The sequence below is a fragment of the Capra hircus genome, chromosome 15 (assembly GCF_001704415.2).
Source record: "Capra hircus breed San Clemente chromosome 15, ASM170441v1, whole genome shotgun sequence".
In the NCBI taxonomy this organism is placed as follows: Eukaryota; Metazoa; Chordata; class Mammalia; order Artiodactyla; family Bovidae; genus Capra; species Capra hircus.
In genome coordinates, this window is record NC_030822.1 from 18438320 (window position 1) to 18465034 (window position 26715).

The 26715-nt window shown below is 45.2% G+C and overlaps 1 protein-coding gene across 2 annotated transcripts; it reads left to right on the forward strand.

Annotated features, from left to right (window-relative positions):
- Nucleotides 1156-14044, forward strand: LMO2 (LIM domain only 2). Of its 2 annotated transcripts, none has more exons than XM_018059258.1 (4): nucleotides 1156-1406; nucleotides 2180-2411; nucleotides 6492-6707; nucleotides 13030-14044. In XM_018059258.1, exons 2-4 carry the CDS (start codon nucleotides 2371-2373, stop codon nucleotides 13247-13249), a joined length of 477 nt encoding a protein of 158 aa, XP_017914747.1. In that variant the 5' UTR covers nucleotides 1156-1406; nucleotides 2180-2370; the 3' UTR covers nucleotides 13250-14044. The 2 variants fall into 2 exon arrangements, with proteins under 2 accessions (XP_017914747.1, XP_017914748.1); XM_018059259.1 differs by lacking the exon at nucleotides 1156-1406 and adding an exon at nucleotides 1696-2056.

Sequence of the window (26715 nt, forward strand, 5' to 3'; positions counted from 1 at the left end):
TCCTGGGAGTTTATAAATTCCTGCTCTTCCACTAGATTCACAGGTAGGAAAGTGTGGGTTGTTATGAAGGCAGCCTGACTCCACAGCCACTACCCAATACTGCCTCTTCAGATTAAGTGACTTTCCTAGATAGGCTCCACTAGCTGATAAGTAAGAGCCTAAATCAAATGCAGGCAGTCCAATGCCCAAGTCTGAGCATTTCACCACCACACTGATTGATTGTAAGCAGGTGAATTGCTCATCACAGCCTATTTGTTTATTTTCATTTTTGATTGTAGAATGGTGGGTTATATGTTTATCACATAATTTAGACTGACTTAAAAATACTAGACATTTTTCCTTTTTTAATTAAAAACAAGGACCTGAGCAGGAGAAGTTCTTTTTAGATTGAAAGGCTTGAGTTGGACCCAAAGCTGCTCTTAAGACTTCCTTTCACACACACACACACACACACACAGGAGACAGTGGAGGAATTAGGGAGAGATTTTCATTATACCCATAGGGACCTAAGCTTTGGACATGGACATAAGAAAAGGACAAGAGCATGCAGACAATGGTAAAGTCTAGGTATGCATGTAAGAAGTTAGAATCAGCTTTAAACAAGGAAAACGAAGCCTACAGGGATGTACTTCTGACTTCACCTTCCAGGGTGATTTCATCCAGACCCTTCAGTGCCATCTTTAAAACGGGAATACAGTGTCCATGACCATGATCTAGACTGCTCCTATAAAACCATGGATCCTGAGAATACTGGTAGTTTCTTCTTTACAAGACTTGTGGCACCCTCAAGGCCTTTAGTAATAATTTCTGAATGCAATTATTTTCAGGGATCTCTGATGAGGCCCAAGGGACCTAAAGCTTTGCTCTATTGAAGAGAAGACTATTAGCTTCCTCCTCTCCCCTTCTACATTCGCCTCTCTTCTTGGAATTTGCCCTTGAGATTAGATGGGGAAGCCTGAACCAAACAAGTCTGCGTTCTCTCTCTTTTCCTGACCCAGGGCAAAATAGTCTCCAAGCATTGCTCTCCATCATTGGAGAGGCACTTTTCTCTGTGAAGAGTGCTATTGGCCCTTTACGGGGCCAGTTTAACTGTAGGGGTCCGATTTTTAAAGATGTTGAGGGAGGGAATTCTGCCGCCAGCAGATGGAGAGGAGACTCAGACCAGCTTGGTCCCTCCCAAACACCCTCCCTCGGGATTAGCTGCCCCTGGTACTGCTGAGGCGTACCCAGCCCGTGCGGTCCCTGCACGCACAGCTCCCGTCGTCTTTTTGGAGCGCGGACGCAGTCACAAGTCCTCAGCCAGCAGAGCCGCGCTGTCTTGGGGGCATCTCCGCGTTCCCTGGCCGCGGACCTGGGACCTCCAACCCCGGACGCGCGCGAAAGCCACTTGGAACGCGTACATCTCTGTATGTGTTTATTTCACATTTTCGTTTTTTCTTTCTTCCTTGAGCGGCCCGCTGGTCACTTTCAATCTTAGTTAACCAAAAGGGGAACGCCGAAGAGGGAAAGCCCTAAAGAATGCTTTACAGACAACCCAGCCGCCTCTCCAAGGAGAGGTGGTCTCTGAGCGAGTCTCCCTGTCCCCGACGCTGGCCCCTTTAAGAAGCCAACTCAGTCTTGCTGCGGCTGCCGCTGTTTGTATCGCTAATCCCCAGGAGCCCCGTTTAAAAAAAAAGGGAAGAAAAAAGATGGTGGTGGCGGGGGGGACCGGGCAGCTGTCTCTTTAAATGTGATTTCCTTCTATTGTATTTGAATCGTGATCAGGAAAAAGGAAATGAAACCAGAGACAGAGGGAAGCTGAGCGAAAATAGACCTTCCCGAGAGAGGAGGGAGCCGGGGGAGAGAGGCGCGGTCCCCTCCCCGCCCCCAGGCCGCCGCCCCCTCCCTGCCCTCGGCGGCGAGCTGCGCGCCGCGACCCCGGCTGAAGGTGCGAGGGGCGCGGGGCGGCCGGGCGGGCGCGCACCATCCCCGAGGGCGGCGCGGAGCCGGCGACAGCGCGCGAGCCGAGCCAGACCCGGCGGCGGCGGCGGCGGCGGCGGCGGGACCGGGATGGAAGGTTAAGTCCTGAGCAGCAGTAGCAGCTGCAGCCGCCCGGGGCCAGGCTGCGCGCCCCGGTCCCCTCCTCGGCCGCGGCGCGCCGGCAGCCCGGTGATTCGCTCTCTCTCTTTGGCGTTTGAAGGGAGCGCGGTGACTGTCCTTGAGCGCGGAGGGGCGAGCTCGCCGCCAGAGCGCCGGAGCAAGAAGAGGCGCAGGAGCGGCGGCGGCGGCGGCGGCGCCCGAGCACCCGAGGGGGTCCGAGCCCCGGCAGCCGGCCAGCCCCGCGCCACAAAGGGAGCGCCCCCGCCGCCTGGCACGCCACCTCCCTCCCCAATGTCCTCGGCCATCGAGAGGAAGAGCCTGGACCCATCTGAGTAAGTGCGACGCCCCTGCCACCGAGGGTCCACGGCCTCGCGACCCGGGGCGGCGGGGTGGGGCGGGCGGCCGGCGGGAAGGCTCCAGGTGCGCGCCCGCGGCGTGCCCTTGGTTCCCTCTGCCGTGCGCGGGGCTCCCGCATCCTCTTGGGTGACCCCGGGGACACTGGGAGAGGGGCTGGTGGCGGGCGGCAGGAATGCGGTCGGCCCGGCGCCTCAGCGGGCCCCTCGCGGCTCCCTGGGACGCTCCCTAAAGCCACTTCGGGCCAGAAAGTTTGCACAGGAGCATGCACAAGGGGAGGTCAGAGGCGCGCCGGTGCAGTCCCGAGAGCCTTCAGGACTCGATTCTGCTCCCTTTTCCCCTCTCGTTCCTTCTCTTTGTCCGTTTGGTCCTGGAAAGGGGGACACTACAAGTGGAGCCCCCCACCCCGGGTCCCCGACGGTCCCCTTCCGGGTCCGCAGGTGGAGCGGTTGCCCACGGCGCCGGGGACCCACGGGTGAGGAGGTGTGAGAGTTCACCTCGGAGCTCACTCAGGCCTCCAGAGACTTTAGAGCAGCCGAGCAACACGGGAGTTAGTCTGGATACGCGGACACGCCTCTCCCCTCGGAGTCCACCGATGGGTACCTTTGAACCTCCAAAGTTAGTGCACCATTTTGGATATAGGTGAATTTTTCCGGAGAGCGGAGTCTTAAATGGCTTTTGTCACAATCTCAAAGGGTTTAGGGTCTGGGAAACAGAGCTCTAAATGAACCGCATTTGTTTTCTGAGCCCCTGACTGGCTTGAAGTATTCTCCTCTTCCCAATCTTTACCTTCAGCCCATTGCTCAGTGTTAACATGGGGAGAAAGAGATGTTTAAGATGTCATTTTCCCGTCAGCGCAAATGCCCTTTTAAGATTCATTAGCTGTCTGGTTTTGAGAATTTTTATTCCTTTGAAGTCCCCATCTAAATCCTTTGAAGGGATTTGTTACACAGACCAAAGGAGCTAGTTAATGACTTGTCCATTTGTGCTTTTAAGAGGCATTTGTTTTGTTTTGTTTTCTTTTCCTGCTTTAAAAGAATTGTGCTTTCCTGATTGAAATACCTCCTCCTCCCAATTTCAGCCTCCTATGGTGTTTATATACCTGGGTTTTACCAGCATAAAAGCTCAGCGTGTTCTCATAAAACACAGGAAGTAACCATGATCCAGTGAGAATATAAACATCACTATTCAATCTTGAAGGTTCAGAAGCCAGATCTACAAGCAGTCAGGTTTGTTCTAACAAAAACCCAGCTTCCTTAAATTCTCAGGGAAAAAAATAACATTGCTTTTTTTTTTTTTAAGTATTTGTTTAGGAAAACTCTGGGAAGGGTGCTTTGCTCACTTTTTTTTTTTTTTTTTTTTTTCCACAAACCTAGAATGACAACTTAGCCCTGAGTTTTCAGAGCCTGGGCAAGATGATAGTAATACAATAAGAGAGTGCATTGGATGAATTACCTTTGAAAGGTGCCTAATGCCTTTTCGATCAATAGAACTCAGTCACTAATCTTTTTATTAGAAGATAAATCTGGAGGTTTCAGTTCCCTGAAGGAAGTTTGCTCCTTTCAAAGTTTGTGCTTTTTCACAAAGAGACTGGAAAATTGAAACATGTTCACCTCATAACACAGCAGGCATCTGGGGAAGGATGCTCAGTAGGGTGCTCTTCTCTATCCTTAGCTTCACTATTTGCCCAGTGAAGATACGCTCTAATTGGAGATGGACCAGCTAGCTGAGAAATTATTGCAGAACATTTTCCCCCCATATCTTTCTTGGAAACTGTTGAGAAATTATCCCAGAAATCCAGGCCAAAGTGTATTGAGGTGTAATGTTCAGATAGGCTCTAGGAGAATGTAAAATATTAATTAGAGGGTGAGTCCCACAGTTATTAGCTTGGAAACTCCACCAAAGATAATGTGATATTATCTTTAATTATAGAAAGATAGAGCCAATATCTTATTCAGTCCTTTCCTATCTCATATTAGGCCATCACAGACAGTAGCTTTTTGGCTTAACATTTCTCCTGTGGACCACTACCCTACCAGATGCTTCAGTGAGTACATACTTGGGTCAGTGTGACTGAGGTCAGTCTGATCAGCAACTCCAAATTACACCCAGAAACTTGCCTAGGCCTATGCAAATGAAACATTTAGACAGAAAGACAGCCAGAGTTCACACACACCAGATTTCCTCTACTGTGCCGTCGGTGGCCCCTACTGCCTCCCTGTGAATAACAGGAGCAGTTCATTTCAATTCCAGGCAGTTTTGCAGCAGCTAAGTGCAAATTCTCTTCTTTCACAGTTGGTTGGCAGGATCTGCATCAGGGCATCCAGTGGTGGTGAGGTTCCATGAATGTTTCTGAAAGCCTAAAGTAAGGCCACGGGCTGTGAAAAGGGAAGAGAAGTGATTCTGAGGCACAGGGAAATGCTGCGTGTTTTATTTTTCAGGAGGGAGGGTGGAAGTCCTTATACATAACCTGTGGAAACAAAGACAAGTCAGGCTTCAGTGGATGTTTAAAACTCTATTTATTTAAAGTCTGGAGTTTTTAGGAGATAATTAGTTTGGGTTTTACAGTTCCCTGGTGTAAAAGGAGATCATCTCACAAAGGACCCTCATACCCATTCTGCAAAGGGTGGGCTCGGTTTCAATATGCTTGAATATTCACAGGGAAGTGTGCACATTAAAGACAGAGTTCTCTGAAGGTGTCAGAGTGTGTTATCAACATTGATTCCCTGAGCCTCATCCTTCCTAAGTATAAAGGGCCTTAAATGCTGTGGGCACAGGCCAGTCAGGATGCAAGGTCACCAAATAAGCCAGCATTAGCTGGAAATAGGAGACACAGATTTATATCCTCAAGGTACCAAGGGGGAAATTCCTTTTGGGAGTTTCACAGTTAGAAGCAAGTCCATTTTTCCAAACATAACAGATTTTTGAAAAATAGATTTGTGTTTGAGTGAAGTTCAAGAGAGCATTTGTTAATTGCTACAGATCAACAGGTACTCAGTTTTTCCCATGTCCCATCTGGTGCAGGAATCATTTCTCGCACCCTATTATTTTTTTATCTTCTTCTGGCAAGTAAAGTTATTTCTTTTAAAATGTAAAACAAAAGGATTCAGATTCCAGTTAAGTGAACTGGAGACACTATATGATTTTGTAATGAAAGAACACATGTCACAGGCTCACTCTTAACAATTGCCTGGAGGAGATTTCAGTGTCTAATTGCCTTCCACACTCTCCCCCCACTCTCTTTCCTAAATCAACTTCATGCGAATCAGTTTTGCTGCTGTAAAAGTGTTCGTGTGCAAAAAGTTCTGTTTGATCTCCTTTATAAATATAACAGTGGCTTTAATCAACACCTGAGATTTTTTTCCTCAAGGACTCATTCAGTAAGAAGGATAGGATGTGGAGTTTCTGTTAAAAATAATAATAATGAGAATTTCTATTATATCTTGATGGTATTTTTATTTGGGAAAGAGAAAGCAACCTAAAATAATTTGGGGACCCTTTCTTCTTCACCTCTACATTCGTGCAGTAGGAAAGGGATGGAGTCCAGGTGGCGCAGAGATTCAAAAGGGAATTTGAAGATGTTTAATCCGCTAGTTAGTCACTGTTCTGGCCACAAGCAGCTCTTAGAGTCCTGGTGCCTCCTCTGGGGTTGGGCAGTGCCCTTGGCTCCGGGATATGGGGGGAGGAAAGAGATGAGGTGTGAAGGTAGAGTATGAGGGGAGGGGGGATCAAGAAGAAGAGAGACCACAGGTCTGGGAGGGGGCTGGGCTGTAGGTGGAGGGGGGTGTGCAGTACCCTTTGCCTGGGTGCCTCTTGGTGCCCCGCCCTTGCTTCTTCTAGGATCTAGAACGTAGGGGCTAGCCCCTTTCCTGTCCTAACCCAAGGCTGGCGGGGCCTCTCTGCCCATCGTCGGCCCTAGGTGTATGCTCCTCCCCTCCTTCCTCCGATGTCACCAGACAATTGAGTGAGGTTCTCTGCGGGGCGCAGTGTGACTCCTGAGCCCCTGGTGCTGGTCTCCCCGAGGTGAGGCCATCCCTAATGCGTGGCCTTCCTTCCAGGGAGCCGGTGGACGAGGTGCTGCAGATGCCCCCGTCCCTGCTGACATGCGGAGGCTGCCAGCAGAACATCGGGGACCGCTACTTCCTGAAGGCCATCGACCAGTACTGGCACGAGGACTGCCTCAGCTGTGACCTCTGCGGGTGCCGGCTGGGCGAGGTGGGCCGGCGCCTCTACTACAAGCTGGGCCGGAAGCTCTGCCGCCGAGACTATCTCAGGTGCGTCCTCGCCGCCCTCCTGGGGCCCTGGCTCTGTCTCCCTGGCGCCTGCCTCCTGGGCCAGCCAAGATCACGTTGGTCTCAGCTGCCCTGTGCAGGGGAGCAGTTGACCTTTCTTCCTGTTAGAGAAGCATGTTCTCGGGGACACATGCCTGTGTGGTCCAGTTCTCATATTTTAATGGCAGGAGAGTGACGAGCACAAAATTCAGAATAGTGGTTCCCTCTGGAGGTCAGACAAGGGGAGAGGGTGGGAGGAGGAAGACACAGGGTATGCCAAGGGAACTGGGAATTTTGAAGCTTGTAAGTTTGAGGGTAGATTCCTAGCAACTCATTTGATGCTTCAAAAACATATGCATAGGTTCTAAGTATTCTTTTCTAAGATCTCGATATAATGTGATGATATATTTAAAAAGAGTAGCATGGAAACATATACACTGCTGCTGCTGCTAAGTCGCTTCAGTTGTGTCTCACTCTGTGCGACCCCATAGACGGCAGCCCACCAGGCTCCCCTGTCCCTGGGATTCTCCAGGCAAGAACACTGGAGTGGGTTGCCATTTCCTTCTCCAATGCATGAAAGTGAAAAGGGAAAGTGAAGTCACTCAGTCGTGTCCGACTCGTCGCAACCCCATGGACTGCAGCCTACCAGGCTCCTCCGTCCATGGGATTCTCCAGGCAAGAATACTGGAGTGGGGTGCTGTCGCCTTCTCCGAACATATGCACTAATGTATATAAAATAGATAGCCAGTGGGAACTCGCTGTATGACTCAGGGAACTCAGTCTGGGGCTCTGAGACAACACAGAGGGGTGGGATGGGGTGGGAGGCTCAAGAGGAAGGGGACATGTGTATGCCTATGGCTGATCCATATGGATGTATGGCAGAACACCACACAATATTGTAATTATGCTTCAATTAAAAATAAATTTAAAAAAATTGAAAGTACAATCTCACCCCAGCACTCCAAGCAGTTCTGGTCACAGCAGGAAGGCCCTGAAGTCAGCTGTAGATTTGAGCCCCGGCACCACTGCTTTCTAGCTCTGTGACCTTGGACAGGTTATATAACCTTCCTAAGTCTCAGTTTCCTCATCTGTAAAATGGGGTTATAGAATAGCAGTACCTGCTTCCAGAAAGGGGTGGGAATTAGATGGGGTGGTACATGTAAGGTGCTTGGCGTGGTACATGGGTATCAAATAGATGTTAGCTGCTGTCTTTCAGTAACCCTCATGACGTTTATCATTAGAGTCTTTCCCGACCTAATGAACAAAGTGATGGAAGGAGGGAAAGGCAGAAGAGGAACTCTAGAACACCCACTGAGAGAGGCACTGAAGATATCTCAGATACTCTGGGTCATACATTTGGCTATGTGAATTTTCCGACTCTCAAACGAGTGCCTTTGCCTGGAATGTTCTAGTTTCATATGAAATTTCCAGTTTCATATTAGCTGCGGCAGAGGTAACTCTATGCCCTCTGCTGTCAAATCTGCTTGACTGTGTAGCTGTCAGTTTTTTTGCCATCTTCGTGGGGTACAGGGTCTGTGGAGCATGCAGCCTTAATACATTAGGACCACCCAACCCAGGGAAGCTTGTTTAGACTCCAGTGCCCTTGGCTGCCAGGCCAGCTCTTTCTCCCAAACCTGCCCTCAGAGCATTTTACATTAAAAAAAAATTGCAGGCAATTCCATGGTGAAGCAAGCTTATCTATTTACCCAGAGACTGACAGAATAAGCATTTTCTCCCCTCTAAATTTCCTGATTAAAGTCCTTGCAAATTTGGTGGTTCAGAGAAAAGAAGTCAAGTTTCCAAGGATCATGATTTTAATTTTGATCCTTTATTATTATTATTATTATTAAGGAACAAGAACATAGAACTGGGGTAAATAGAGACCTGATTCTGCTCGCTACTAGTTTGCCAAGTCAGTGCAGAAAAGCAGACGGGTAAATGATTCCCACTGGGCCCCCTGACTACATCCCTGTCAAATCATTTGAATCTTATTAAGTGAAGTACAGATAGAGTAAGGTCAAAAGAGCCGAGGTTTCTCCCTATCTCTGAGGTTTTATATAACATTCAAGAAGAAAACCCTGTGCTGCCTGGGCTTGTTAATCTCTTGCATTTTTAAAAAGGAGAGAAAAAAAATAGTCTGGGAGAACCCAGTGTTAATTAACTTGTGTCTTGGTGACATGAAATAATTCTTTTCCCTGCTACATTCCTAGGCAACATGTTAATTAACTCTGTGTTAGCGCAGGCGTTTCCAACCATCCTTTCATATTTATATTATTGTTATTAAAATGGGCAGGTGGAAGCTTCAGACATGACACCTCTTGACAGAGGAGAAAAATCATTTCTTGCTGCAGGCATGGCCCTTCAGCCATGGACTTGTTTGCTTGCATTCTTAACGTAGCTGACAGTGCCTTTGCAAAAGGCAAGTTGGAGGAGTGACGAAATGTGTCCTGGGATGGTGTTCAGTCCTTACCCCCGACCCCCCCACCTACCGTCACCCCAGGAGAGCTTCTCCCCAGGGTTTCCAGTTGCTGCCTGGCCTGTTAAAGTCTTTTTCAGACATTTAGCCTCACATAATCAGGAGATCCCCATGCAGGACCTAAATAAACTGTTAGTTGCTAAGTTGTGTCCGACTCTCTGCGACCCCATAGACTGCAGCCCACCAGTCTCCTCTGTCCATGGAATTCTCCAGGCAAGAATACTGGAGAGGGTAGCCATCCCCTTCTCTAGGGGATCTTCCCGACGCAGGGATCAAACCCACATCTCCTGCATTACAGGCAGATTCTTTACCATCTAAGCCACCAGGGAAGCCTGAACCCAAATAAACCCTGTGCTATTTATGTTGTTTTGTTGGGAACTTAACAGTAGCTGTTAATGTCAGTACCGAGTCCAGATCCCTTTTTACAATTTTTGTGCTCAGTGCAGCCCCCACCCCCTATTGTTTTACCTTCAACAGCACCTTTCTGTTAAAGCCAGAAGCCTGCCCAGTACCACCACCTACTCACCCAATGCCCAGAAGACCTTGCCCAGTGGCTGGCACTGCCAGAGACCGAAGTCCAGTAATTTTGCCTGGAGCCAAGGCCACTTGGAGACATAACTTACACCCCAGAGTCGCCGTGCATTTAGGCCAAAGCTCCCTTCTGGGGGACTTGGCCCAAGACTGCAAGTTGGCCTGCCTTCCATCTTCTGTCTGGTTTCCCTTGCCACTGTACCTGTTTTCCCTGATGGCACATCCTTAGTAAATCCTGGCCTCAGGGTCAGTTTCTGGGATAGTCAGCCTAAGTAACCAATTCTTGGTGCCAGAGGTGAATGTGCACGTTAGATGTCAAGTCCTAGCTTATTTTCACTTAGTGAAGTCTCAGCACACCAGAGCTGGAAGGGGCTGTAGAGGCCTTCCTTCCCTTCCAGTTCTCTTGTCTTACAGCTTAAGACACAGAAGCCAAGGCAGAGGATGTGCCTGGCTCCAGGAGAACTGGCTGATTGGAGGTGATGTCGGGATCTGAAGGTATCTCCAGATATTAATCCTTCATGCTTCCTGTCATGAACTGCCTGACGTGTGTTGTAATTTACCCCCCGATTTCCCTTTAATAAATGCTCCCCTTCCGTAAGGGCCACACACCCCAGGAGGTTGGCTGCTTTCCATGCATGCTGTTTCGTGAGTCATTTATTCTCACTCAGGCCCAAACTCCTCTTACTGAACAATCAGGAAATCAGAACTGTCTTTCCACCCCATGACCTCCAAGGTGGCAGTTCCCAACAGTTCCAGCATCTGCTGTCTTGGGATGAAGTGTTCTTCCCCCAGTAATGAGTTTGCTCCCAGGTGGGGCCTTGAAAACACTCGGAGATCTTCGCATGGAGAGCGGGATTTGAAGGGAAACTAGCCAGCCTGGCTGTAACCGCGAGCTCTGTACCCACCGACCGTGTCTTCCTGGTTTCATTCATTCTGCTCTAAATTTCTCAACTGCTCTCATCGCCCCTACATCCTCTCAGAACCTACCAGTTGATTCTCTGCTACTCTGAAGTTCCTAAGAACTTCTGAGAAGAACGGGCATTTACCTAAAACTGCCCTGAAGGTTTCCCATGGAAAAGACCTGCTGACATGCCATGTAATCAGGCAGCAAGACTGGCCCCTTTGGGAATACCCCCAAGATGTGTTAAAACCCAGCCAGTATTGGCTTCACCCTTGAACGCTGGTGCTTTGACTTGCTGCATTCCATCCTCCAACAGCCGGGTGAGGTTGATGCTGTGATGACTGTCATTCCACAAGCTCACAGTCAGCAGAGGTCTCAGCAGGGTCGCTTAGGTGCTCAGGGCCAGTCCTGCCTGAATCTGAGTCTTCTGATTCCAGCACTTGTGTTATCCAACTCATGCAGGCTGATTCTCAAACTTCAGCCTGCATTAGCATCACCTGACCGTATTCAGGACCAGACAGAGAATTGGGCCTCTACCCACAGAGCATCTCAATCAGGAGGGCCTGAGTGTGCACTTCTAGCAAGTTCCCAGGGGATGCAGTGCGGTTGGTCCCAGGACCACACGTTGAGAACCACTGCGCTAGGCTCCGGCCTTCCCAGGTGGCACTAGTGGTAAAGAACCGCCTGCCAGTGCAGAAGATGTAAGAGACGTGGGTTCGATCCCTGGGTTGGGAAGATCCCCTGCAGGAGGCCACGGCAACCCACTCCAGTATTCTTACCTGGAGAATCTCATGGACAGAGGAGCCTGGAGGGCTACAGTCCATAGGGTCGCACAGTCAGACAGGACTGAAGCAACTCAGCATGCACTCGGTGCCACCATAGTGCATCTCCTGCTTTGACACCGCATATTGCTTAAAATAAATGACCAGCCAACTGAGACTTGGGAGGGTCTTGATTTTGATGACAGAAGAGAAGTTTTTCAGAGACTTACGCCATTGGGCCAGCGAGGATCTTGGATTAGGATCTTCCATTCTATATGGAGAGATACTGCTCGTCCCTCTGGTGGCTGAGGGACTGTTCACTGTTGAGCTCCCTCCATCTCCCAGAAGCTGTTGTGTGCAATGGCCTGTGTGGCTCTGGAGAAGTTAATGACCAGCCCTCCCCATGGGTGGAATTAGAACCCTTGATGTGATAGTGTGTGGGAGGGAGCCTCAGAAAGATGCCCATTTCATTGCATTCCTCTCAAGAAGGCCCCTGGGCTTTACTCCTGCTCCCCTTCTAAAATAAAAGTTCCCTTGGGAGGAAACACACAATCCACACCTAAGCTTTTTTTTTTTAATTGGAGGAAAATTACTTTACAATGTTATGTTGGTTTCTGCCATACAACATGAGTAAGTCACAATTACATATGTAAAACTATATAATATATATATATATGTCCCTTGCCCTGATTTACCCCTCTAGGTTGTCACAGAGCACCCGGCTGGGCTCCCTGTGTTATAGAATCTATCTTGCCCATGGTGGTGTATGTGTGCCAATGCTACTTTCTCAGTTCATCCCGCCCTCTCCTTCTTCTGCTGTGTCCGTTCTCTACATCTGTGTCTCCATTCCTTCCCTGTAAACAGGTTCATCAGTCCTCTTTTTCTAGATTCCATATATATGTGTTAATATATGATATTTGTTTTTCCCTGTCTGATTTACTTCACTCTGTATAACAGGCTTTAGCTTCATCCACCTCACCACAACTGACTCAAATTCCTTCCTTTTTATGGCTGAGTAATATTCCAGTATGTGTGTGTGTGTGTGTGTGTGTGTGTGTGTGTGTGTGTGTATGCCACAACTTCTCTATCCATTTCTCTGTCAATGGACATCTAGGTTGCTTCCAGTTCCTGGCCACTGTAAATAGTGCTGCTGTGAACAGTGGGGTACATGTGTCTTTTTGAATTGTGCTTTTCTCAGGGTATATACCCAGTCGGGGGGCTTGCTGGGCCATATGGTAGTTTTATTCCTAGTTTTATAAGGTATCTCCATACTCTTCTCCATCACGGCTGTATCAGTTTACACACAGCTAACCTCTTCAATCACTTCTGTTAAGACTCTTTTCACAGAAGCAGGTCCTGGGGCATCCTAGAAGCAGGGAGAGAACTTGGAAGAGGAGCGAGTTATGCCAAACACAAATGCCCCAGGCATGGTTTCATGTCAGAAGACCCTCTTCCTTCTAGGAAAGACTATGAATTACTCACAGTCAGTTGTGGTGAGGTGCATGAATTAGTTGGCCGTCTGTCTGGACCCAGCTCTTCCTTGCTTCGCGACATCTTGGAAATCCAGCCTACATCATGGAACCCATCCGCAGGCTCTTTCTTCCAGTCTCATCTCTGCCCCTGCCTTTTTAGCTTCTCTCTCTTTCCTCCCCCCAGGCTTTTCGGCCAAGATGGTCTCTGTGCATCCTGTGACAAGCGGATCCGTGCCTACGAGATGACGATGCGGGTGAAGGACAAAGTGTACCACCTGGAATGTTTCAAATGTGCTGCCTGTCAGAAGCATTTCTGTGTGGGTGACAGATACCTCCTCATCAACTCCGACATAGTGTGTGAACAGGACATCTACGAGTGGACTAAGATCAATGGGATGATATAGGCCAGGGGCCCCAGCATCTCGGGGAGGAGACTCACTGAAAAGCCCCTGTCTCTGTGGGGTCTTACGCTCTTGGGCATTGTGGGGATTTGAGGGTGGGCTGAGGCATTTCTTAGGGGATGGTAGACCCTAACTGGGCAGCGAGAACCAAGACACAGCATCCAAGTGACATGATGCAAGAGGGAAAAACTTAAATGTCACAAAATGACTGGCCTTGGGGGAGAACTTAGGGACAGCGGTCCCAGCCTCTGGGAAATAACTGACATGATTAGCCAAGGAGAGAGTTGTGGGGGGCTGCGGTGCCGTCATAATGGGACTTCCATCTACAGAGAGGGATATGTTCTGCCCAGACTTGTTATGTCTTTGACCCTTGAAAACTAGAGATGTGCAATTGATTTATTTTCTCCCTGGTTTTTATGACAACCCTGTTCCAGCCACTGTCCTCCACACGAGAGAAGGACAGAGATAAAGAGTGGCCATCCTCTTCTTCTTGGCCACCTTCCCAAGGCCTTCAGCTTTGGACCCAAGGGATACTGCATGGAGACAACATTTTAGTTGAGAATGAAAATTGCGACTTTTAACCAAACAATTATTTAAAGCAATGCTGATGAATCACTGTTTTTAGACACCTTAGTTTTGAAGTGAGGAGTTCCACAGATTGTTTCTATACAAATGTAAATCTAAAAAAAAAAAAAAAGTTGTTCAACTATTTTATTATCTTAGATTATATCAAAGTATTTGTTGTGTGTAGTTTGAAAAAAAATTCTGCGGAAAATAAAAATGACTGACTAAAATGCAGTGTTGGGTATTTGGCAATGACTTACAATTTGGGATGGCAGAAAAATGACTTTATATTAAAAAGGAGAAATAAATAAGCAATGTACCTTTAGGTCAAATAAAACTTAGGTTTATGTGTGGGGTTTATAGGAGGCAGGCACATTTCTATATTACTAGCAATTAGTATGTAACAGGTCATCATGTAAGCTCAGAGGGACGTAGAATAATTAGATTGCTATTGTAAAACAAGCATTTCACTTCAGCGTTGTTTGGAGTGAATGGAAGGCAAGATCTTTGCCTTTGGGAAACCTGTAACCTAGAAAGGACGCAAATACATAAAACAGATTCCCTTTGGGAGAGAAGGTAATTACCTAGTTTGAAATGTGGCAAAGATGCTGAGCTTGACACTTCGATTTTCCAAGACGTGTGTCTCAGGGTGTTTTATGACAAGCGGTTAAAAGAACCTTGCTTTGAGGATTTAAAGCAGGCACCTTGTCTGGATGTTTGCCTTTCACTGCATCCAGGCCACCATGAGTTGGCTCAGAGCGCCACCTGCTGGTCATCACCTCTCAGGTCTCTAGTTCAAGAATGTCCCAATGACAGACTAACAGAGGTGTATTTCAATTGTTACGTAAAAATATTGGCAAGTACCACGAAGTCTTAATGTGTTTGATTATCAAGACATCAGAAACATGCATCTAGTACTACAGTTAATTAACTGTGATATTCCTTTAAAAACGTTAAGGTTTGCTTGGGTTTTGTTTGTTTTTCTTCTGGAGAAATAAGTGATGGCTCCCTTGGTCTGTGAAATACTAACAGTGGTTGGGAAATTTGACTGCTGAGGGTGGCCTGTTTAAATCAAACCTAGTTATATTGAGTTTCAGATCAGGTGGTGGAAGGGACTGCCAGTGAGGGGATGTTTGTTCTAAATCAACAGAGGGAAGTGGTTCTCCGATTGTGGTCCCTGAACCAGCAATATCAGCGTCACTTGAGAACTTATTAAAAGTGAAGATTCATGGGCTCCATCCCAGACAGAGTGCGTTGGAAATGCTGGGAACAGGATTCAACAATCTTTGTTTTAAAAAGCCCTAAAAATGCTCCTGACTCATGCTCAAGCTTGAGAATGTTCTCCAACATCTCCCAGTATGGTAGAGCATCTGCTCTAAATTGTTAATAGCTAATATTTGACACAATGGTTAATCCCTGAGTAACCTTTCCACATGCAGACAAACACTGTCTACCCCTGGTCTCTAAACTGAAAACTTCTACATAATTTTGTCACTCAGCTAGCAGTTGTCATCTGCCAGAACAATCACAATGCAATCCACCATTTTCAACCATATTGACATTATTGATAATAATAATAGATTTTAGTTATGTAAACTATTAGGTAAGAATAAAAATGATTCTTGCTTTAGAAATGTAAATTTTATTCTTAACCCCCACAACAGTACAGCACACATAAGATTTAAGAACTTGGCTAATGCCTTTCCCATCTTCAGTAAAGCAATAATTAACTTTTCTGATTGTCTATAGCACCATCTTGCAGAATTGTGAATGCATAGGCAGTCTCTGTGATGTCACCCCAGGGGGCCAAAAGTCTAACTCACAACTGACTTGAGACAAGGACATGTAAAGAGAGGGACCAACTTCCAGAATTTACCTGGTGGTCCTTACCTAGCTGTGCAGCCAGTGCCCCAAGACCTGGAGTCAGGACAAGGTACCTACACCCTTCCTCAGTCCATGCCTTAATTCAGCAGTTAGCTGGGATATTTCATTTCCTCTTACCTTGTTCATGTTTTATACCCCAAACCAGCTTCCTTTTATTGCTGTCTGTAATAGAACTACTGTCTGGAGTCACTGGGCTTCCCAGGTGACTCAGTAGTTAAGAGTCTACCTGCAATGCAACAGACGAAGTTTCAATCCTTGGGTCAGGAAGACCCCCCTGGAGAAGGAAATGGCAACCCACTCCAGTATTCTTGCCTAGAAGAACTCATTGACCGAGAAGCCTGGCGGGCTACAGTCCATGAGGTTGCAAAGAGTTGGACATGACTTAGCCACTAAGCAGAAACAAAAATAGAATCACTGCTTCTCAGGGAATCTTAATCCTATAAAGTTACAACAGAGCAGTGGCTAGGAGCTTTCTCATCATAAGACTGGGATTTGATGCAATGACATCACTTAATTACTTAACAAACATTTACCCATCACTTACCATGTGCCAGGCACTATTCTAGGGGCTGGACAAGTATTAACTCCTTAAAGCCATAAAGCAGCCCTACGTGGCAGTTTCTGTTCGTTATCCTCCACATTGATTCCAGGGAAACTGAAGTACAGAGAGGCTTCGTCACCTGCTTAAGGTCCTACAGTAAATACAGGGCAGAAGTTGGCTGTAATCAAGACCTCATCCTGTGCTCTGCTGATTCTCTTAGACTCACCTCCCTGAACCTCTGGTTTCTCATCTGCAGTTTAGGGAAAAAATACCTTCCTCCCCAGGTCACTTGAAAATATTTGACTTCAGTCTAGCCAGAAATGTAACCAAAGTACAATGATACCATAATAAAGGTATGTAAAAAATGTTATGAAGACACAAGTAAAGGAACTGTTCAATTGGCCCACACGTGGCTATTTGGGGCATTTTAAATGTCCCTGAACCAGCAAGGAGGTGACACAGACAAGAGCAAAGACTCAGAGACCTCGACCTTGTAGAGCAGGCAGTCAAGTGAACCCAGAGTTTTCATGATGGTGGTGATTATGGTCACCTTTGGCTGGAGAGGGGCTGGACCAGTGAGTAAATAAACAGGGTAGATAGGGTTTCCCACAGTTTTGAGTCTGCATGGCAAATCAAGATCCAAACCCAGGAATCTCTGAGGGACAGAGGAAGGGTGCAAGGGAGGTACAAAATGGGCCTGGAACATCTTATTACACTAGAAAATAAGGAAGTGCTTTTAAAAATGTAGGCATGTCACGAGGACAAAGAAGCCAGCTTGAAGGGGCTATCAGTGGCCAAATCTGGGGCAATTTGATTACGAAAGTCATGAAGGACAGTAATGAGTTATAAAGTGTTGGAGGAAAAATAAGCATCTGTGGGTTCATACCGATAATAAATAAATGGAGAGAAGAAAGGGCTCTCGTTTACTGCAGAGTTTTGAATGCTGACTGGTAAATGTGAAGAGAGTGTGGGAGCTGGAAAGTCCTCCTTCTGAAACTATCATACTGAAATGACAGAATCAAGCAAGAAGTATCAATAGCTGCTAAATTTCAGCAGAGAAAGAGCAGGGTACTTGGATGGTCTTACAGTTCCTTCCCACGGATTGTTATTCTTTGCAAGGGGGAAATCCATAATTACTCAGTGGAGAAATTGGACAGCACCTCGGCCAGGTAATCAGTGAGGGATGGTGGGACTGTGTGTGTCTCCAGATGTGATCCTCTCAGGAGGACACACCATCCCTGTTTTAGCATTCTGCCTGAGAATACAGAGCTTGGCTCTAAGTATGAGACAAATTACCAGGCAAACTCAAACTGATGAATATTGTATTTTCAAAAAGGGAGGAGATGAAACTCTATTTTCAAAAATGTAGGTGTCATAAAGAATAAAGGCAGGCTGTGGAATGTTCCAGATTCAAGAAGGCTAAGGAGACCTGATGACTGAATCTAATACCTGGCCCTTTTCTTTCCCTCCAGTACCGGAGAGGGGAGAAGTTATAGAGGACATCATGGTAATAGAGGACAGCAGTTGGTAATACTGAAAAATGAATAGGTAGATCAGTTCAAACTAATGCACAAAGGTTAAATTTATTGAGGTTGACAACTGTGGTTACAAAACAGACTATCCCTACTATCAGGTAGGTACTGAAATACTTAGGACTAAAGGGTCATGACATATGGAACTTATTCTCAAATAAAAGAAATTCACATGTGATGTGTATATGTGTGTGTGTGTGTGTGTGCATGTGTGTAGAGAGCGAGAGAGAGGTTGGAGCAGGAGGAATAAATGGCAAAGAAAATGAGTAAAAAAAATGTTAAAGCAAGGGGCTTCCCTGGTAGTCCAGTAGTTAAGCCTCCACACTTCCACTGCAGAAGCTGTGGGTTCCATCCCTGGTCGGGGAATTCCCAGCCTGCTGCGAGGCGCAGCCAAAAAAAAGTTAACAAATGAATCTAGATAAAGGATACATAGGTGCATGATTTTTATTCTAGCATCTTTTTTTTTTAAGTTTGATTCTTTAACAAATGAAACTTTTTTAAAACTTCAGAAATCTTGACTTTTTCTTCTCTCAGGTTTTTGATTTAATTAGGAGAACAGGAGAGATGATAGAGTGAAAATACCTTAGTTTAGAAGTTGGTGATATTGTACGATTTGTTTGTCACAATTTTAATACACTTTTGGCCTTAGAAGTAAAGGTTATGTGTCCCAAGTGAGCAATTCCTTCCAGATACAGATAATGATGTGTGTAGCAGGAGGATCCGCTCAGTGCCAGTTTCTCAGTTCAGTTCAGTTCAGTCGCTCAGTCGTGTCCGACTCTTTGCGACCCCATGAATCACAGCACGCCAGGCCTCCCTGTCCATCACCATCTCCCGGAGTTCACTCAGACTCACATCCATCCAGCCATCTCATCCTCTGTCGTGCCCTTCTCCTGCCCTCAGTCCCTCCCAGCATCAGGGTCTTTTCCAGAGTCAACTCTTTGCATGAGGTGGCCAAAGTATTGGAGTTTCAGTTTTAGCATCATTCTTTCCAAAGAAATCCCAGGGTTGATCTCTTTCAGAATGGACTGGTTGGATCTCCTTGCAGTCCAGGGGACTCTCAAGAGTCTTCTCCAACACCACAGTTCAAAAGCATCAATTCTTCGGTGCTCAGCCTTCTTCACAGTCCAACTCTCACATCCATACATGACTACTGGAAAAGCCATAGCCTTGATCAGATGGACATTTGTTGGCAAAGTAATATCTCTGCTTTTCAATATGCTGTCTATGTTGGTCATAACTTTCCTTCCAAGCAGTAAGCGTCTTTTAATTTCATGGCTGCAGTCATCATCTGCAGTGATTTTAGAGCCCCCCAAAATAAAGTCTGACACTGTTTCCACTGTTTCCCCACCTATTTCCCATGAAGTGATGGGACCAGATGCCATGATCTTCGTTTTCTGAATGTTGAGCTTTAAGCCAACTTTTTCACTCTCCACTTTCACTTTCATCAAGAGGCTTTTTAGTTCCTCTTCACTTTCTGCCATAAGGGTGGTGTCACCTGCATATCTGAGGTTCTTGATATTTCTGCCGGCAGTCTTGATTCCAGCTTGTGCTTCTTCCAGCCCAGCGTTTCTCATGGTGTACTATGCATAGAAGTTAAATAAGCAGGATGACAATATACAGCCTTGACGCACTCCTTTTCCTATTTGGAACCAGTCTGTTGTTCCATGTCCAGTTCTAACTGTCGCTTCCTGACCTGCATATCTCTTTCTCAGGTGGTCTGGTAGTGCCAGTTTCTGGAGCAAGTGATTTCTCAACCTTATAAAATGAGCTTGCTACAAATTCTACATGTCCTTTGAAATCAGGATCACGATGTAATCATGTGGCTCTGAAACGTGTTATAGGACCAGGAATCTAAGCTCTAATGTTTTGTGTGAAGATCTAAGAATTGAGTTGAAAGAAGTTTCAAAGCACTAAAGTGACTTTCGTCCTCTCTCAGTGGCTATGTGTTAATTCTCCCAGAAAATCATCGTTTCTCTGAGTTAATAGAATCTTTGAAGCTAAATCAAGTCCATTTCCATTGTCACATTGTGAAGCTTTTGAACCAGGCTCACTGAATCATCCTATTTGATGGATACCTTGAAGATAGCTTTGCGGTGATCCTAAGAAAACCCACAGCTGCAGCTTCCGTGTGTCGCTCACTGCCTTTCCACCTCACCTGATTCATTCTCATTACTTAATGAGAAGCTCAGGCCAATGCCACTTAGATAAATAGTAGGTAAAATAGATAGAAGTCAATGTGATGTGATAGAAAGAATGCTGAAATGGAAACTGGAAACCTGATTTTTGTCTCTAATTAAGGGGTATGTCTTCAGGCAGACCTCAGTTTCCTCATTTGCAAGAAGAGAAGCTTCTTATAGATTAGGAATTTGCTCCTCAAAATTTGGTTTACAGACAGGGAAGTGTGGAAATTGGAAGTAAGCATTTGTAGCAGCCAGTCTGCCAAGATACCTCCAGAGATTCTTTTTAAAAAAATTTTTATTTTGTATTGGAGAATAGCCAGTTAATAATCTTGTGGACAGCGAAAGGACTCAGCCATAATTATACATGTATCCTTTCTTCCCTAAACTCCTTTCTCATCCAGGCTGCCACATAGCACTGAGCAGTCCCCTGCGCTATATGGTAGGAGCTTGTTGGTTACCCATTTAAAATGTAGCAGTGTGCACAGGTCAATCCCAAACTCTCTAACTATTCCTTCCCCCCATCCTTCCCCTTTGGCAGCCATAAGTTCATTCTCTAAGTCTGTGAGTCTGTTCCTCCAGAGAGTTTTTCCTCCCAGCTTCATGCTTGTGTGGTCTCCTCTCATATCACATAAGACACACCCATCTAGTCAGACACGACTGAGCAACTAAACCACCACCACATCTAACCAATAGTGTACTGCAGAGATGATACAGCGTGATGTCTGAGGTTAGGTCATAAGGGACTTTGTGGCTTCCACTGAGCTATCTCTTGGATGACTTGCTCTGGAGAAAACCGGTTGCCATGCCGTGGAGATGCTCAGTCAGCTCTATGGAGAGGTCCATGCAGTAAAAAGGAATTGAGGCCTCTTGCTGTCAGCCAGCACTTGCCTACAACATGGCGAAGCCACCTTGCAAGCAGAGCCTCAAGCCCTAGTCAGGTCTTCAGATGGCTGCAACCTTGAATGGCGCTCATGAGAGACTCTTAAGTCAGAATCAGTCAACTAAGCTGGCTCTGAATTTCTGACCCACAGAGATTATGTGAGATAAATAACTGTCTTAAGCCGCTGAGTTCTGAGGTATTTTATTATGTGGTAAGCCATAATTAAGACACATTTTAAAACTCTCAGAGCAATTTGATAATCTTATGTCTGTTGAATCTAATTGTTAAATTTTCCTGGTCATTTCACTTTCTATTGTATTTTACCAAAGTATCAGTCCATGGTGGTTTGAAAAATTAAAAACGAAAACTGATTCTACTCCACAGAGAATTTGAAAATCCCTGATCACAATAATACAATCCCAGAGTTGAAAAGCTTTTTGAAATTATCTATTCCAAACTTACTCAGAGAATAAATTCTCTCTTACAGTTTTCCTCCAATTTTTCCAGCAATAAAACTATGATTCTCAGCAGCATTTTATTATCACTATTGTTATTAAATATGCTTTTTATTGAGAGACCAGATGGGGGAATATTGCTTAAGCCAAATGAGAAATGACAGTGGCTTGAATGAGTGTGTTTGCAGTGAGGATGGAGAAAAGTCAATAGGATCAAGATACACTTCAGAGGTAGCTGAAATTACTTAGCATGCACTAAAAACATGGTTGTCTTCTTGTTACTACTATTAATAGGGGATTCTTAACCATCTTGCTGCTGCTGCTGCTGCGAAGTCGCGTCAGTTGTGTCCGACTCTGTGCGACCCCACAGATGGCAGCCCACCAGGCTCCCCCTCCCTGGGATTCTCCAGGCAAGAACACTGGGGTGGCTGCCATTTCCTTCTCCAATGCATGAAAGTGAAAAGTGAAAGTGAGGCTGGTCAATCGTGTCCGACTCTTCGTGACCCCATGGACTGCAGCCCACCAGGCTCCTCCACCCATGGGATTTTCCAGGCAAGAGTACTGGAGTGGGGTGCCATTGCCTTCTCCCTTAACCATCTTGGGTATCATTACTTTGTTGAAGAAACACTGTCTTCATGGTGTAAGTTGAGGTAACTGGTTCATAACATGATATGAGTTTCATGTGTACTTCTGTAAACACTACAGTGTGTGTGCTCAGTCATGTCCAACTCTGTGTGATGCTATGGACTATAGCCTGCCAGGTTCCTCTGTCCATGGGATTTCTCAGGCAGGAATACTGGAGTGGGTTGTCATTTCCTCCTCTAGGGGATCTTCCCGACCCAGGGATCAAACCCAAGTCTTCTGTGTCTCCTGCATTGGCGGGCAGATTCTTTACCACTAAGCCCATATACTAGAGTGTGCTTACCACCAAAAAATTTAGTTTCCATCCATTACCATACAGTGATGCCCTTTACCAATTTTGCCCCACTCCCCAACCCTTTTCCCTCTGGTAACCACTAGAAAGCGAAGCTCCGGATCCTGCTTGCCATGGTTTATAAGGAAACCAAGGTCCCCAACAGTGGGTATACCCAGCATTACTGAACAAGCGAAGGTAAGATGCATTAGATCCAACACTACAAAAGGTGTAATAGTGATGTAATCTAAACTGGAAAATGTTTCGTTTAGGCAAGATGACACCCTAAGATAACACCTACAACACCTATAACTTTTTTAATATAACTGATTAAAAGATATTTAAATGCAAAATTGAACTGCAGGAAAAACAAATATAGAAAAGATTAGATCCAGAAATAAGGGTCAGAAAAATTTTATCAAGTTATTCCTGAGACGTGCTGGGGGAGTTACTGGTCACTGCAGTGTAGCACCATGCAGGGATTAAGGGATGAGAATTGTTGTGAAGTGGAAGCAAAAACCTACATAAAAGCAGAGATGGCAAAGGGCCATATCCACAGTGAAAGAGTGGACTGGAAAAAAAAAATCTATCCAGAGACTCAGAGAGATGTCAGGGAATTTTGTAATCTCTGCCTGGATATACTGGATGAGAGCAAGCAAAAGTTTCCCCTCAACATCTCAGGCCTACTGCCTGTACAGATTCTGAATTGACAAAACACACACAGCCTAGAAAATTATAATAAAGATCTACACTGGTCCAGTGATTCTTCCTGTCTCACTGGGAAGAAACAAACACCAACTTTCTCTGAAACGACATACCTGCAGATCATACAGAATTTCCACAGAAAACTAAACTTAGATTATGCAAAATGTCCATGAAAATCTAGAGCCTCACTCAAGATGAGCTTTAAATAAATAAGATGCAAAGTATACATCCTGCTATGAACAAGTATCAGAAAATATAACACACGTAGACCCCAAGAATTTCAGTTCATAGAAAAACAGTTTAAAGGATAATATAAAATAAGTACATTTTTAAATGATTAAATATATTAAGAATATATTAAATATATTATTTACTTAGTATATTAAAAGAACAAGTCTCTATTTTTTTAAAAAAAATGTAGATTTGAACAAGTATCAGATGGAACTTCTAGAAAGAAAAACAAAAGAACTGAAATTTAAAATTCAATGAATGGGTTTAACAGCTTAACAGAGAATTAGTGAGCCTATGGACAGAGTTAAGAAAATCACACAGAATGATATTAAGAAAAACGGAAGTTAGAATGAGAAGTGTCAACTTATACCTACTAAAAGATGATGCTGTGAAAGTGCTGCACTCAATACACTAGCAAATTTGGAAAACTCAGCAGTGGCCACAGAACTGGAAAAGGTTAGTTTTCATTCCAATCCCAAAGAAAGGCAATGCCAAAGAATGTTGAAACTACCACATGATTGCTCTCATCTTACACGCTAGCAAAGCAATGCTCAAAATTCTCCAAGCCAGACTTCAACAGTATGTGAACTGTGAACTTGCAGATGTTCAAGCTGGATTTAGAAAAGGCAGAGGAACCGGAGATCAAATTGCCAACAGCCGCTGGATCATCGAAAAAGCAAGAGAGTTCCAGAAAAACATCTACTTCTGCGTTATTGCCTATGCCAAAGCCTTTGACCGTGTGGATCACAATAAACTGTGGAAAATTCTGAAAGAGATGGGAATACCAGACTACCTGACCTGCCTCTTGAGGAATCTGTACACAGGTCAGGAAGCAATAGTTAGAACTGGACATAGAACAACAGACTGGTTCCAAATCACGAAAGGAGTACATCAAAGTTGTATATTGTCACCCTGCTTATTTAACTTATATGCAGAGTACATCCATCATGTGAAATGCTAGGGTGGATGAAGCACAAGCTGGAATCAAGATTGCTGGGAGAAATATCAATAACCTCAGATCTGCAGATGACACCGCCCTAACGGCAGAAAGTGAAGAAGAACTAAAGAGCCTCTTGATAAAAGTGAGAGCGGAGAGTGAAAAAGTTGGCTTAAAACTCAACATTCAAAAAACTAAGACCATGGCATTTGGTCCCATCACTTCATGGCAAATAGATGGGGAAATAGTGGAAACAGTGACAGACTTTATTTTTTGGGCTCCAGAATCACTGCAGATAGTGACTGCAGCCATGAAATTAAAAGATGCTTGCTCCTTGCAAGAAAAGCTATGACCAACCTAGACAGCATATTAGAAAGCAGAGGTATTACTTTACCAACAAAGGTGCATCTAGTCAAGGCTATGGTTTTTCCAGTAGTCATGTATGGATGTGAGAATTGTATTATAAAGAAAGCTGAACACTGAAGAATTGATGCTTTTGAACTGTGGTGTTGGAGAAGACTCTCGAGAGTCCCTTGGACTGCCAGGAGATCCAACCAGTCCATCCTAAAGGAGATCAATCCTGGGTGTTCATTGGAAGGACTGATGCTGAAGCTGAAACTCCAATACTTTAGCCACTTCATGCAAAGAGCTGAGTAATTGGAAAAGATCAGTTTGAGTTTGAGTAGGCTCCAGGAGTTGGTGATGGACAGGAAGGTCTGGCATGCTGCAGTCACCGGGTCGCAAAGAGTAGGACATGACTGAGCAACTGAACTGAACTGAACTAGGAGTTCCAAACAGAAAGAATGGAGAGACCTAGGAAGAGGAAATATTTGAAGAGATAATGGGTGATAATAGCCCAGAATTGATTAAAGCACACACATGAATTTTCACACAATATATTATGTAAAAGGTACAAGATATTAGTGTTCTCCAAAGAAACAAAGCCAACAGGATGTGTTGTGTGTATGTAGACAGATATGACAAAGGAAAACTATAATATGAAATACCCACAATTAAGATTATACATGATATGAAAGATTGAAACTTTCAGTTTGGAAAAAATTCAAGGATGCCCACTCATAACTTCTCAACATTGTGTTAAAGATTCTAACTAGCGTAGTAAGGCAGAAAAAAGAAATAGAAAGCGAGTACATTGGGAAAGAAGAAGTGAAGTTGCCTTTTCGTAAACAGAAAGCTTGACTATGAATAAAATTTAAAGAAATCTCCCCAGAAAGCCAACTTCGAACTAAGGAGTTTAGCAAGGCAACAGAATACAAAAATCAATTGTATTTACATATACTGGCACCGCACTCCAGTACTCTTGCCTGGAAAATCCCATGGATGGAGGAGTCTGGTAGGCTGCAGTCCATGGGGTCACTAAGAGTCGGACACGACTGAGCGACTTCACTTTCACTTTTCACTTTCATGCATTGGAGAAGGAAATGGCAACCCACTCCAGTGTTCTTGCCTGGAGAATCCCAGGGACAGGGGAGCCTGGTGGGCTGCTGTCTATGGGGTCGCACAGAGTCGGACACGACTGAAGTGACTTAGCTGTAGCAGTAGCAGCAACAAAAAAATCAGAATCTGAAAGAAAATTAAAGACCATTTAAAATAGCATAAGAATATTAAGTTCGAGTCAGACATGACTTGGCGACTAAACAACAATCCTGAATATTTAATGAACCCTTATAACTCAATATTTGAAGATAACTCATCTAAAATAGACAAAAGATTTGAATAGATATTTTGCTAAAGGAGATGCAGAAATGGAAGGCTACTCAGCAATACACGGAAAAATTAAAGCCTATGGATACAAGCAACATGAATGGGTCTCAAAAATCACTGCTTCGAAAGAAACCAGACACAAAAGGCTATGTATTATACAAGTCCATTTACTGAAGTTCTAGAAAAAGGAAAAGCCGTGATGTAAAATAAATCAATGGTTGCCAGGAACTGGGATTGGGGGTAGGGGGTATTCATTCCAGACGGGCATGAAAGAACTTAGGCCTGACACAAGATTCAATCGGCAGCTCAGGGACACTTTCTAAGCCTCTAGTCTGACTCATTTCAATAGCCTTCACAACAGCCTTCTGTTCTGGTTTGGCTTCTCTGGTAGTTTTCCAACAAGGAGAGTTAGTCCTAGATAATTTAATTTTGGAATGTTATAACTGCATTCTCGGTTATAGTGTAATCTTGTGTGAGTTGCGTTCCCATCTGCCACCACCTCTGGGACACTGATGATATCACGTATCTAGATCTGAGAGGCTGAGGGCCTGGTTCCCTGGTGTGAAGGAAGGAGGCCCAAATGAGTGGCCTCCCCTGGCACCATTTCTGGGCCATCATGCTCCAGCGGTAACTCAAGATGATGGCCATAGATGCCAGAGGGAAGCTCACCTGTCCCGTGACTTCCAGTCTTTAGAAATATTTTTGGATACAAGTAGTATAGTTTACTGTGCTGAAGAGAGAGAGGTTGGTGGGGGCGGGGGTGGCAGGGGGGCGGTGGGGGGCGGAGGGTGGGCTGCTAATGAAATACGACTTCATTCTCATGGAATACGAATAAATCTGGGTTATTCTGTGTGACTATTCTGGTTTACACATGATATTCTCTTCTTTTGTTCCATAAGGAATTCCTGACTTTGGGTTGAAA